Source organism: Terrapene carolina, unplaced genomic scaffold (assembly GCF_002925995.2).
Source record: "Terrapene carolina triunguis isolate 2854851 unplaced genomic scaffold, T_m_triunguis-2.0 Scaffold235, whole genome shotgun sequence".
Lineage (NCBI taxonomy): Eukaryota > Metazoa > Chordata > Testudines > Emydidae > Terrapene > Terrapene triunguis.
The window spans coordinates 229,081-243,365 of record NW_020664586.1 but is presented as its reverse complement, the minus strand read 5'-3'; the positions used below and the strand labels follow the sequence as shown (position 1 = coordinate 243,365).

Below are 14,285 nucleotides of genomic sequence, written 5' to 3'. Positions count from 1 at the left end.
CTTGGCTGGGCTCTGGCTACCCAGACTAGACTGTGTTTTACCCTTCAGTTCTCTGTGCTAACTGAGGGCTGGCCTGTGCTGTGCATCCAGTGACTAATAAAGCTGACTGTTTGGACAACACAGTACATCAATCCCTGCAAAGTGGACAAGTCTCCATCAGAGTCTGTCTCAGGCGGACTCGCTGACCGGAGCTCAGAGGATGAAGCAGAGGGGCTGCAGGCCCAGAGGTCCAGTTTAAGGAGGCAGTGAAGCTGCATGGCTAACAAGGAGTAAGAGTGAGACCCCTAGGGAGTCTGACACACTGAAGAGTTCCTCCCAGAGACTGTTCCAAAGCTGGGGCCATAGCGCTGGTGTCACGGAGTCACCGGGGCGATGCTCTGGAACTTCTCCATACGAAGCCAGCCAGGACTCTGGGGAAGCATGCCTCCTCTCTGAGCATACTGTCTTCAGGGCAAGAAGCTCACACAGCTTCGACCTGCCTGGGTCTGACCTCAGAGCATTCAGCATCCTCTTCCACACTGTGCACTTCCCACAGTGAGTCTGCCCGGGCGGGGCTTCTGGGGAAGCCAGAGGGCCCTGCACCCCAACTATGCAGTCAGATGTGACTCTCAGCCTGTAACGATGCTGGTTCTGGCGGGACCCTACTGAGAGTGCCTATTCAGGACAAATTGCTAAAACAGGGCAGTTACAGCCCAAGGCTGGGGTTTTTCCACCTCTAACGCAAACCAAACCAGCCAGACAGTGAAGACTTTGGTCTCACCCCACTGGCTAACCACAAGTCATACAAGCAATTCCCTTAGACACTCCAATTTCCCAATATCACCACCAGTGCCACTCGTTATGGGGACAAATTGTTATGAAAACCAATACCCCAATAAAAGAAAAAAGGTTCTCTCGATCCCAAAGGACCAAGCCCTAGATCCAGGTCAATATACAAATCAGATCTTACCCACAAATCACGCTATTGCCAATCCTTTAGAATCTAAAATCTAAAGGTTTATTCATAAAAGGAAAAAGATATAGATGAGAGCTAGAATTGGTTAAATGGAATCAATTACATACAGTAATGGCAAAGTTCTTGGTTCAGGCTTGTAGCACTGATGAAATAAACTGCAGGTTCAAAATCAAGTCTTTGGAGTACATCCCCAGCTGGGATGGGTCCTCAGTCCTTTGTTCACAGCTTCAGTTTGTAGCAAAGTCCCTCCAGAGGTAAGAAGCAGGACTGAAGACAAGATGGAGACGAGGCATCAGCCTTTTATATTCTTTTCCAGGTATAAGAACACCTCTTTGTCCTTACTGTGGAAAATTACAGCAAAATGGAGTCTGGAGTCACATGGGCCAGTCCCTGCATACTTTGCTGAGTTGCAAGGCGTATTTGCCTTCTCTCAATGGGTCAATTGTATAGCCGATGGTCCTTAATGGGCCATCAAGCAGGCTAGGCAGAGCTAACACCAACTTGTCTGGGATGTTTCCCAGAAGCATAGCATAAGTTTGAAATACAGACAGTATAGAGCCAATATTCATAACTTCAACTACAAAATTGATACACACATATAGACAGCATAATCATAACCAGCAAACCATAACGTTGTCTTAGACACCTCATTTGACCCCCTTTATACAAGATTTGGTGCCACTACAGGACTTTGGTTGCAACCATGTTCTATATGGTCCCAGATTATGTCAATAATGTCACACAGCCAGCTGGTAAAACGGAAGGTTTATTAGTCGACAGGAACACAGCATAGAACAGAGCTTGCTAGCACCGAAATCAGTGACTTTCAGCCAAATCCATCTCGGGAGGAGGGGAGCCCAGAGCCAGGGCTCTGACCCTCCCCCTGCGCCCCAAGCCAGCCAAGACTGTTGCTCCTCCTCCGGCCTTTGTTTTGCTTCCTGGGCCAAGAGTCACCTGGTCGCATCCCCATGAAAATCCCCATATCGTCATACCCCCACCTAATGCTTCCCCAGGCTTTTGTCTCCTTTGCTGGCGAGAGGCAGGGAAGTCCATCTCACTCTGGGGCAATGCTTGCTAAGTGTCAGTGTCTGGGCAATTGGATCGGCCCTTGTATTTTCAAAATTAGCATTGATATGGGACCTAAGACCCAGATAGTCAGGCGACACCCAGATCTAGGTCTCTCCACCTGCCCTGAGAGCAAACAGCCCCTTTCCACCCAGTAGGTAACAATGCCACATAGAGGGGAAACTGAGGCACAACCAGGACTCATAAAAATATTACAGAAAATTCCCACTTCATCACAACCATCTCCTGGCCACAAGCCTCTGGACTGAGGCCCTCCTGCTTCGCCCCATGAGCTCTGCCCAGCAAGTGCAGCTGAGACAGATGCCTGAGAGAGACTTGTCCCCTCTGCTGGGACTAAGGCAGCCAAGTAGTACTGGCAGTGCCCCCAGGAAGTGGTTTCAAACAGAGGAGGGTTCTTAGTCAGATGCAGAGTACCTGGGCCATCCTTCGGCCAGCACCGAGCCAGCAGGCTTCAGCATTGCCCACGCTGGTCACGCCAGGGCAGCCCACCAGCCTCGTCTCGGGCTCTGCCTCTCTGATCCCTCCTTAGTCCCCAGAGAGAGCAACCAGCCTCTTCCAGAAGCCAGCTCTTTCTCCTCTCCTGGGCACAGCTCAGCCTGTTGTGCTTGCGGGGAAGGAGCCAAAGAACCAAGCATGAGCTGAACTGATCCAAAGGCCTAGCCGGGACAGCTCCTTCTGGGCTGAGGGGAATGGGCATGGTGCCCCAAGCCTGCTATGAACCTCCCCACATGTGCAGGTGGGCACTGGTGCAGCCTAGCTAGGGGAGCAATGGGCCCCATAAGAGGGCTGCTTGGGACGGGCAGTCCCACAAAGGAGGCTTGCTTGGGGGCGAGGGCTGGGCAGAGCTTTCCTAGGGCCCTGGGAGTCAAGGATCAGTGCTCCACGCCCAAGCTTCCCCATCAACCTGCCACCTAGCAGTCTCTGCAGGGAGCTGGGTGGGCCTAGGGCACAGGCAGGGGAGGAGAAGAAGGGCCCCTCACCCCAGGGCTCAACCTGTGCTCATGGGAGAAGAGTCCCTGTTGTCGGGGGACAGACCCCAGGGCTCGGCTGAGCTGGGCTGGGGCAGGTCCCTGGGGCGGGTGGTGCAGACCTCAGGGCTGGGGGAGGCCCCTGGGGCGGGAGGCGCAGACCTCAGGGCTCAGCTGGGCTGGGGGAGCCCTGGGGTGGAGGGCACAGACCCCTGGGCTGGGCTGGGCTTGGGGAAGCCCCTGGGGCGGGGAGCACAGACCACTGAGCTCAGCTGGGCAGGGAGAAGCCCCTGGGGTGGGAGGTGCAGACCCCAGGGCTGCACTGTGGGATCCCCTGGGGCAGGGGACACAGACCCAAGGGCTCAGCTGGCCTGGGGCAGACCCCTGGGGTGGGTGGTGCAGACCCCAGGGTTGGCTGGGGGAGGACCCTGGGGTGGGAGGCACAGACACCAGAGCTCAGCTGGGCTGGTGGAGACCCCTGAGGCGGGGGGCACAGACACCAGAGCTCAGCTGGGCTGGGGGAGGCGCATGGGGCGGGAGGCACAGACCCCAGGTTGAGGGCGGATGCCCTGGCTGGGGCTGTCTCTGTGTGAGCGGGCGGTGTGTCCCTGAGTGCAGCTAGGGCCCGGGTGTATGGGTGCTGCACTGGGCGCTGCCCAGCATCCATAGCAACAGCCTGGCAACCTGCTCTGGCTTCCCAAACAAGGGCAGGCAGAGCTGAGATGAGCTGAGCTGCATCCAGTCTCTTGGCACTGCCCCTTGGGGAGTCATGGGGCCACATGGGCACCAGTCCTTCCTGCTGCTCCTGGCCCTCTGTGCCACAGGTAGGCAGCTCGGTACCCAGCGATGGGCCACCCACTTGGTAACAGGGGGAATCCACCTGCCAGCCTCCCTTACCAGGGTGCTGAGGGCAGGTGGAGGGCATGGCTCTGCCCCAGGGAGCCAGCGCAGCCAAAACCCTGTGTCACCGGCAGCCCTCCCACCCCAAGGAGCCAGCACTGCCCGAGTCCCATGGCAGCGGCAGTCCCCCGCCCCAGGGACCCAGCACCACCTGAGCCCAATGGCACTGGCAGCCCCCACCCCAGGGAGCCAGCGCAGCCAATGTCCCATTGCACCAATAGGGTCCCCACAGAGTGCAGTCAGTGTTGAGGAGCTGCCCATACAGGGAGGGGTGCCAGGGGCTGGGAGCTGCTGTTGGCTGGGCAGCGGTGGGCACGAGCCATCCCGGATAACAGTGTCTCCTTCTGCTTCCAGGGGCTTTCGTCAGCGCCACAGGTAAGAACTGAGTGCCCAGGAACTGCCACCAGCAGCCCTAGTGCCCGGCATGCCCGGACATGTGTGTGTGGGGGGGTGTGCTTGCACCCACCCAGGTGTGTATGTGTGTGTCTGCGGGTGTGCCCATGTGCATGTGTGCCAGGTGTACGCTCCCCCTCCCTTCTCCACCCACTCGGACAGCGCTGCCCCTCCCCCTCGGACAGCACTCCCCTTCCGTCTCCACCCCCACAACAGTGCTCCCCCTCTGCACCATCGGACAGTGTGCCCCCTCTCCCTCCGTACCCTCGGATAGCGCTCCCCCTCTCCCTCGGACTGCACTCCCCCTCCCCCTCCCACTCCTGTACAGTGCTCCCCCTCTACCTCTATCCCCTGGGAGAGTGCTCCCTTTCCACCTCTGCCCCCTCAGACATCTGCCGCCTCCGACAGCGCTCCCCCCTCCCTCTGCCCCCCTGCACAGTGCTCCCTCTCTCCCTCCGCCCCCTTGGACAGTGCTACCCCTCCCCATCTGCCCCCTCGGACAGCGCTCCCCACCCCCTCCATTCCCTCGGCCTACACTCCCCCACTCCCTCAGCCCCCGGGACAGAGCTCCCCCTCCCTGTTTGCCCCCTCGGACAGCACTCTCCCCCCCCCCCCGCCAACCTCGGACAGCGCTCCCCATATGTCACAGAGTTCCTGGGCGATGCTCTGGAATTACTCCATACGAAGCCAGTCAGGACTCTGGGGGAGCATGACTCCTCTCTATGAGCATACTGTCTTCAGGGCAAGAAGCTTACCCAGCTTCCACCTTCCTGGGTCTGACCTTAGAGCATTCAGCATCCCCTTCCACACCGTGTGCTTCCCGCAGCGAGTCCACCCAGGCGGGGCTCCTGGGGAAGCCAGAGGGCCCTGCACCCCAACTCCACTGTCAGACGTGACTCTCAGCCAGCTGGTAAAACAGAAAGTTTATAGTCAACAGGAACACAGTGTAGAAGAGAACTTGTTAGCACAGAAATCAGTGACTTTCATCCAAGTCCATCTTCCGGGGAGGCAGGGCTCTGGTCCTCCCCCTGTGCTCCAAGCCAGCAGAGACCAACTTGCTTCCTGCTGGCTAGCCCCTGCCCTGCCCGTTGCTCCGCCTTTGTCTCGCTTCCCGGGCCAAGAGTCACCTGGTCGTATCCCCCTCCTGGGTCTCAGGTTACGAAGGGCCAGCCATAGCATTGGTGCAAGCAGCTGGAAAATCCCCTGCAAAAGTCATACCCCCTTATTCCCACCACCTAGACATTGATGCAATACACAGGGAAACTGAGGCACACACAGCATTCATGCAAAACAGTAAGACTCCCCTAGGCTCACATACAATGTAACAAGGGAGAATCCCCACCCTCTCCCTCCACCACCTGGACTGTGCTCCCCCTACCCTCCGCCCCCTCGGACAGCGCTTCCTGTCTCCCTCCGCCCCCCCCTGACAGCGCTCCCCCTCTCCCTCCACCTTCTGGACAGCACTCCCCTTCTCCCTCCGCTCCCTTGGACAGCGCTCCCCCCTCCCTCTTCCCCCTGGACAGAGCTCCCGTCTCCCTCTGTTGCCTTGGACAGCACTCCCCTTCTCCCTCTGCCCCCTTAGACAGCGCTCCCCGCTCCGCCCCCTCAGACAGCGCTCCCCCTCTCCCTCTGCCCCCTGGACAATGCTCCCCGTCTCCCTCTATTGCCTTGGACAGCACTCCCCCTCCCCCTCTGCCCCTTTGGACAGTGCTCCCCCTCCTCCTCCGCCCCCTTGGACAGCACTCCCCCTCTCCGTCCGCCCCCTCAGACAGCGCTCCCCCTCTCCCTCCACCCCCTCAGACAGCACTCCCCCCTCTCCATCCGCCCCCATGGAGAGCGCTCCCTCTTCCTCCCCCTGGACAGCACTCCCCGCCCTCTCTGCCCCTTGGCCCACACTCCCCCTCTCCCTCCGCCCCCTGATCAACGCTCCACCTGCCCCTCTGCCCCCTCAGACAGCGCTCCCCCTCCAACTCCGCTCCCTAGGCCCACACTCCCCCTCTCCCTCTGCCCTCTTGGACCTCACTCCTCCTCCGTCCTCCTCAGACAGTGCTCCCCCTCTCCCTCTGCCCCCGATCAGTGCTCCCTCTGCACCCTCGGACACCTCCCCCTCCGCCCCCCTAGACAGCTCTCCCCTTTTCCCTCCACCCCCTCTGTAACGATGCTGCCCTTGATGGGACACAACTGAGAGTACCAATTCAGGACAAATTGCTTAGAGCAGGGCAATCTCAGCCCAAGGCTGGGGTTCCTTTGCACACCAAGGCAAACCAAACCAGCCAAACAGAGAAGACTTCGGTTTTACCCCACCGGCTAACCAGAAGTTATACAAGCAATTCCCTTAGACACTCCAGTTTCCCAGTATCACCACCAGTGCCACTCATTATGGGGCTGAATGGTTATGAAAACCAATATCCCAGTAAAAGAAAAAAGGTTCTCCTGATCCCAAAGGACCAAGACCCAGACCCAGGTCAAATGATAACTTAGATCTTACCCAAAATACACGCTTATAGCCAATTTTTATTAACTAAACTGAAATTTATTAAAAAAGAAAAGAGAGGGAGTTGGTTGAAAGATCAATATACATACAGTTTTGAGTTCAATTTCTTGAGGTCCAGATACATAGCAGAGATAGTCAGTTTATAGTTGCCAAAGGTTCTTTTAGAAATAGTCCATAGATTATAGTCCAATGTCCATATTCAGGATGACTCCAGTCAGTGACTGGGGACTCAATTCTTATGGCTTAGGGTTTCCCCTTCTTGAAACCCAAAGCAGATCTGAGATGAAGATGGATTATACATTTCCAGCAGCCTTTTGGCCTAAAAAAACAATAGGCTTAACTTTCCTTCTCCCAAACATCATGGCAATTAGCACAGGGTAATTTATCCATTAAACAGTTCAGATACAGGTTACCACAAGCTTCAAAGAGACATATAGACAATAATACTATTTCACTCAAGTGTCTTCCTAAATATTAATATGCCTTTTTTTAAATCTTTGAATCAAAGCCATGACAAGACTTGTTTGCTTACATCACAAGACCTGAACAAACAGCTACCATTCTATCTCTAACAATGCAGGCTTGCATTTCAAAGCTCTATTCATTTACATATCTTCCTAACAAGTCTTTAAAGTTTGGCCGTGGGTCATGTTAGTCTGTGAGTTAATTAACTCTTTCTGGCCCTGTGTCACCTTTCAATGAGATATTATACGTTATATTATATTACACTCATAATGTCACACCCTCTGACCGCGCTCCCCCACCCGCTCCATCCCCGTGGACAGTGCTCCCCCTCCTGCTCCGACCCCCTTGGAAAGCACTCTCCCTCCCACTTCCTTCCCTCTCGGACAGTGCTCCCTGTCCCCCTCCGCCCCCCTGGAAAGCACTCCCCCTCCCCATCCGTCCCCCTTGAACAGCACTCCCCCTCTCCCTCCGTCCTCCTAGTCAGCGATCCCCCCCTCCCATCACCCACCTGGACAGCACTCCCTCTCCCCCTCTGTCCCCCTGGACAGCAGTCCCTGTCCTTCCCTCTTGGACCACATTCTCCCTCTCCCTCCGCTCCCCTGGACAGCACTCCCTCTCTTCCACCGCCCCCCTGGATAGTGCTCCACCTCTCACTCCGTCCCCCTGATCCCCCCACATCCCCAGACAGCGCTTTCCCCTCTTCTCACTTGTCATTAGCCGCACAGCCTGCACAGGTGTGGGGTGGCGTGGCCCAGGCCCTGTCTGCGCAGGCACCCCTGGGCACAGGTGCAGCCACACACCCCCAGCTGTCCCTGCTGCTCTGGGGGTTTCGTGGGTGCCCGCTGTGGCGAGGGCTGGACGGGCTCATTCTGCGCCTCTCTGTGCAGTGCTGTCTGGCCTGCCCACCACAGTGAGTGTGATGGAGAGCGTGGGACCGGGTACGATCATCATGGAGTTCAACCTGACCTGCCAGAATGAGAGCAGTGTCCCCACCCCTGCCCCCACCCTGCAGAGCACCCCCCCGACCTCCTTCTTTAACCAACCCGTCGTCACCCGCCACGCCAGCCCAACTGTCCACTACAGCATGCAGGTACGTGCTGCCGCCCACAGTCCCCAGGAGGAAAGAACTAGGCCCCAGCTGGCAGGGCAGCCCAGCCTGGCAGTGCCCTGTGGGGCTGTGCTGCCAGACACAGACCCCAGACACCAGCAGCGCTAGGCCAGGTCAAGGCCAGCCTGGAGGCCTGGGCTCAGTGGGGACAGTGTCTGCAATGGGAACAAGGGGCCGATGCACCGTCACCCTGCCCCCAGGGGCGAGAGAGGGGTATGTGTGCCCCCTGAGGGCGGTACATGATGCTGGGCAGTGAAGACCCAGGCGCCAGGGTCCCAGGCAGGCCAGTCCGCACACAGCCAGCTCCCCCAGCCTCTGAGCCAAAGGCCCATTCTGAGCCAGTCAGCACCTTGCCAGCCCAGGCCTAGGAGCTGTGTCCAGCAGGGCTGCACCAGCCTGGCACCCAGCATCCTGGAAGGGCAAGGGGGGTATTTCAGACACACAGCCCTGGCTGCCAGTCCACTGGATCCTGGCACCCCTTGGTGCCAATGGCCCAGGGCCCATCCTGTGTAGTGCCAGGTCCCAGGCCCTAGCTCCTGCTGGCCCAGTGCGTCCAGCTCCAAGACCCTGCACCCCTCCCCCCCACATGGGGTCAGCAGGCTAGCAGCAGAGCCACAGGAAGCAGAGCCTGCACGGCCTCCACCAGGGGATCCCTGTGGTGCCAAGGGGGACCAGGGTTCTGCTCTTGGTGAGGAGCAGGCCCATTCCCTGCATGGCACCCAGGGGTGAGACAAGGGCAAAGTGGGAGACACAGGGGGACTAGGAGGGGGCTGTGGGCTGGGTCTGAGGCTGGGGAGTCCGGAACAGGAGCCCTCGCTGCATGCGGGATCGGGGCGGGGAGGCAGGGCCCCATTACATGCGAGGTCGGGGACAGGGCCCCTCTTACATGCGGGGTTGGGGGCAGGGCCCCGTTACATGCAGGATTGGGGGGGGGGTGTTACATATGGAATCGGCGGCAAGGCCCCGTTACATGTGGGGGAGGGGCCCCGTTACATGCAGGATGGTGGGGGTGGAGCCCTGTTACAATGAGGGTTACATGCCCCGTTACATGTGGGGGTGGGACCCTGTTACATGAGGGATTGTGGGGGCAGGGCCCCATTACAATGAGGGTCAAGAGCAGGGCCCCCATTTCATGCGGGGTTGGGGGAGGGGCTCCGTTACATGCAGGGTCGGGGGCAGGGCCCTGTTACGTGTGGGGTCGGGGTGGGGCCCTGTTACATGCGGAATTGGGGGGGCAGGGCCCCGTTACATGCAGGGTCGAGGGCAGGGTCTTGTTCCATGCGGGATTGGGAGGAGGCAGGGCCCCGTTCTATGCCGGGGCAGGGGCAGGGCCCGCTGAATTGGGGAGGCTGGCATAGCTTGTACTCGGTGCCAGAGCCTGCTGAGTGCTGGGGTTTCTGCTAGATCACGCTGAGCCCCAGTGCAGCGCTGGATGCTCGGCAGGTCAATCAGTACACACTGACCCTGGGGGCCACCTGCCCAGGGGAGATGCCTGCCAATGGCCAGCTCTTCGTCCTGGTCCAGACGGTGGACGGGCCCCCCCAGTGCATGGCCAGGTTTGCTAGCCAAGGTAAGGCCCACCCTGTGCTCTGCCATGCCCAGCCCTTGTGCTCTGTGCCCAGCCCCTGCTCTCCCCTGCCCAGCCCCTGCGCTCTGTGCCCAGCCCCTGCACTCTCCCCTGCTCAGCCCCTGCACTCCCCTGCCCAGTCCCAGTGCTGTGCCCCGCCCAGCCCCTGCGCTCTATGCTCAGCCCCTGCGCTATCCCCTGCTCATCCCCAGTGCTCTGCCTCACCCAGCCCCTGCGCTCTGCCCTGCCCAGCCCTAGTGCTCTGCCCTGCCCAGTCCCAGCGCTCTGCCCCACCCAGCCCCTGCACTCTGTGCTCAGCCCCTGCGCGCTCTACTTCCCAGTCCCAGCGCTCTCTCCTGCCTGCCCACCCCTGCATTCTGCCCCACCCAGCCCCTGCGCTCTGAGCCCAGCGCTCTGCCCCGCCCTGCCCGTGTTCTTTCCTGCCCAACCCCTGCGCTCTGTGCCCAGTCCCTGTGCCCAGTGCTCTGCCCCACCCAGCCCCTGCGCTCTGAGCCCAGCGCTCTCCCATGCTCAGGTCCTGCGCTCTCTCCTGTCCAACCCCTGCGCTCTGCCCCACCCAGCCCCTGCGCTCTGAGCCAAGTGCTCTCCCCTGCCCAGCCCCTGCATCCTGTGCCCAGTGCTGCCAGGGGTGTTGGGGATCCAGGCTGGGATGGGGAGCCCTGCCAGGGCAGAGGGGGCACTTCTGGCGCTAACAGGACTCGCCTCCTGGCTCTTTCTGCTCTTGGCCAGTGGGACCCAGTGCAAAGTGTGGGGAGGTGGGTCCAGGATGGGTGGAGCAGCTTCTGAGCACACTCTGCCTGGCTCTGTGCTTTGCTGCAGTGGGGGAGCTGGTGCAAGTCCCAGAGGATGTGGCACCCCTGACGCCCATCTACACCGTGGTCCTGCGGCGGCCGGCTAGCGGGCTGAGGGTGAGCATGGAGCAGGGCCTGGCCTCCCATCGCTGGGTGGGCGCTATGGGATGGCCCTGCACAGCCTGAGCCTAGGGGGCGGGGGTCTGACAGGGCCCAGGGGTGGGGGAGAGGCTGTAGGGGCGGGGGGATCGGATGGGGCCCAGTGGCAGGGGAGGTGCTGTAGGGGCAGGAGGATCCAACAGGGCCCAGTGGTGGGCGAGGGACTGTTGGGGTGGGGGGATCCAACAGGGCCCAGTGGCGGGAGAGGGACTGTAGGGGTGGAGGGATCCAACAGGGCCCAGTGGTGGGGAAGAACCTGTGGGGGCAGGGGGGATCTGATGGGGCCCAGTGGCAGGGGAGGGGCTGTGGGGATGGGGAGAATCTGAGGGGCCCAGTGGCGGGGGAGGGTCTGGTCCAATGGGACCCAGTGGTGCGGGAGAGGCTGTTCTGGGCTGAGGGTCTCGGTAAGGGAGATCCGGTCCTCTGGCTCAGTCCCTCTCTCCATGGCAGTTCACCATAGAAGACAATGACACGCCCCTCACCATCGACCACGCCGGGCAGGTGCTGGCACCAGGATCAGGCTTCATCCCAGCCCATGCCGGCCAGGTAAGTGCTAGGGTCTGCCCCCGCTTGGGCACCCTCCAGCCCTGCCTTCTCAGGGTAAGCCCGTCACCCCCAGGCCTGCTTCTGGGGCATGCTCTCCCCGAGAACCCCCCATCCCCGTGTACTCCATCTACCCCCAGGCCCCTCCCAGAACACCCCACCTCCTCTCCTCAGGCCAGGGCTCCCTCCCCACACCCCCATGGCTCTGAGGCTCCCCCTTCTCTCCAGCCATCTGGGGAGAGCTGATCAGTGCCCATGGGGCTTCAGCCCCCCTCCCCCCAGCCCACGAACTCCCTCTCTGCCCTCGCCCATGGGCCCACAACGCAGCGCCAGAGCTGGGCGGCACCACCCCATGCAGCATGGCCCAGGCCAGGGTCCTGCCAGCCTCACCCAGCGCCTGTATCTCCAGGCGTTCAGGCTGCAGATCCTGGTGACCGACAGGAGCGGAAGAAACTGCAGTGGGGCTGTGACAGTGAGGGTGCTGCCCGTCCACCACCCCCGCATCAACTTCACGTAAGGGCACAGGGTGTGGGGCGTGGAGGTGTGGGTCAAAGGGGTGCTGGAGGCAGGGGTGTGGGGTAATGTTGCCAAGGTGTAGGGCACAGGGGGCAGAGTTGTGGGGTGCAGGTGATGTGTGCAGGAGGCAGGGGTGTGGAGTGCAGTATTTGGGGCACAGGGGGTAGAGTTGTGGGGCATGCGGATTTGGGGCACGGGGGTGTTGGGGGGCAGGGGTGTGGGGCACAGGGGTGTGGGGTACAAGGTGATGTTTCCAGGGCGTAGGGCACAGGGGGCAGAGTTGTGGGGTGTGGGGATTTGGGGTGCGGTGGTGTCACAGAGTCACCGGGTCGATACTCTGGAACTACTCCCTATGAAGCCAGTCAGGACTCTGGGGAAGCCTCCTCTCTCTGAGCATACTGTCTCCAGGGCAAGAAGCTTAAACAGCTTCAACCTTTCTGGGTCTGACCCTGGAGCATTCAGTGAGATCTTCCACACTGTGCGCTTACTGCAGCGAGTCTGCCTGGGTGTGCCTCCTGGGGAAGCCAAAGGGCCCTGCACCCCAATTCCGCAGTCAGACGTGACTCTCAGCCAACCAGTAAAACAGGAGGTTTATTAGTCGACAGGAACACAGTGTAAAACAGAACTTGTTAGCACAGAAATCAGTGACTTTCAGCTAAGTCCATCTTGCGGGGAGGGGAGCCCAGAGCCCTGCACCCCAAACCACCTGAGACTGACTTGCTTCCAGCTGCCTGGCCCCTGCCCTGCCCATTACTCCTCCTCCGGCCTTTGTCTCGCTTTGCCAAGAGTCACCTGGTCGCATCCCCCTCCTGGGTCTCAGGTTATGAAGGGCCAGCCATAGCATCCATGCAGGCAGCTCGAGCATCCCCTGCAAAAGTCACACCCCCTTATTCCCACCATCTAGACATTGGTGCAATACACAGGGAAACTGAGGCACACACAGCACTCATGCAAAACAGTAAGACTCACATAGGCTCACATACAACATAACAAGGGAAAATCCCAACTTCATCAAATCTCTCCCCTCTTCGAGACCAAACTGAGCGGGGTCACTTTAGTCAGCAACCTGGGGAAGTTCAGGCCCCACTCTCCAGGACAAAGCATCAGCTATAACATTTTTACTCTCCTTAACATGGACCACCTCCACCTCATAATCCTGGGAGGACAGACTCCACCTCAGAAGCCTGGCATTGGCCCCTCTCATCTGGTGCAGCCACGGCAGGGGTAGTGGTCTGTGTACACAGTGAAGCGCCACCCAAATAGATCCAGCTGCAGCCTTTTAAGAGCCCACCCCAGGGCCAGGCATTCCTTCTCTATGGCTGCATAGCCCCGCTCCCAAGGCAGCAGCTTCCTGCTCAGGTATACGATGTGGCCTTTCTCCCCATTTGCATTGGCCTGCCTCTGCACCGTGCCCAGGCCTGTGTCTGAGGCATCGGTGAACACCATAAAGGGCTTGTCAAAGTCTGGGTTTCCCAGCACTGGACCCTTGATCAGATCCTCCTTCAGCGTGCAGAGAGCCCTCTGGCACTGCCCAGTCCAGACCAGCTTGTCTGGCTCACCCTTCTTGCATAGATCAGTGATGGGAGCTGACACAGAGCTAAAGTGGGGCACAAGCCTCTGGTAGCACCTCGCCATCCCAATAAAGGCCTGGGTCTGTTTCTTAGTCTGCGGAGTAGGCCAGTCTCTGATTGCCCCCACATTGGCTGGCTCTGGCTTTAGGTAGCTGCTCTCCACCTTGTGGCCAAGGTACGACACCTCTGCCTTTCCCACCTTGCACCTCCCACCTTTTACAGTGAGCCCTGCATCCTGGAGGTGACTCAGCCCCATCTTCACCTGGGACACATGGTCCTCTCAGGTCTGGCTAATGACAGAAATATCATCAATGTCCACTAGGGTAAAATTCTCCATCCCCCTCAGTAACTGATCCGCCTGGCGCTGGTAGGTGACCGGTGCCTCCTTGAGGCTGTAAGGTAGCTCCAGGGACTTGTACAGCCCCAAAGGGATGACAAAAGCAGGTTTCAACCTGGCATCTGGATCCAAAGGCACTTGCCAGTAGCCTTTGGTGAGATCTCTGGTGATGGGGTACCAAGTTCCCCCAACTTGTCTAGGATCTCATCAGGCCTAGGAATGGGCAGGCACCAGACATGGTGATGGCATTGAGCTTCCAAAAGGCACACAGAAGCGGATTGACCCATCTTTCCTGGGGACCAGCACAACGGGAGAGGCCCCCGGGCCTGGTAGATAGCTGGATCACCCCTAAAGCCAGCATGTCTCTGATAAAAAGCAACAGAGGGTCCTGTGGCACCTTTAAGACTAACA

General features: G+C 59.5%; 1 protein-coding gene across 1 annotated transcript in view; it reads left to right on the top strand.

Annotated features, from left to right (window-relative positions):
• Positions 1-3,778: 3,778 nt before the first annotated feature.
• CDHR4 (cadherin related family member 4) overlaps positions 3,779-14,285 on the top strand; it is a 30,879-nt gene continuing 20,372 nt past the window's right edge. Inside the window, exons 1-7 of the mRNA XM_026657029.1 lie at positions 3,779-3,833; positions 4,264-4,284; positions 8,149-8,351; positions 9,774-9,939; positions 10,777-10,865; positions 11,358-11,453; positions 11,860-11,963. Of these exons, the coding sequence (XP_026512814.1) occupies positions 3,779-3,833; positions 4,264-4,284; positions 8,149-8,351; positions 9,774-9,939; positions 10,777-10,865; positions 11,358-11,453; positions 11,860-11,963 (734 nt within the window). The remainder of the gene's footprint in view (positions 3,834-4,263; positions 4,285-8,148; positions 8,352-9,773; positions 9,940-10,776; positions 10,866-11,357; positions 11,454-11,859; positions 11,964-14,285) is intronic.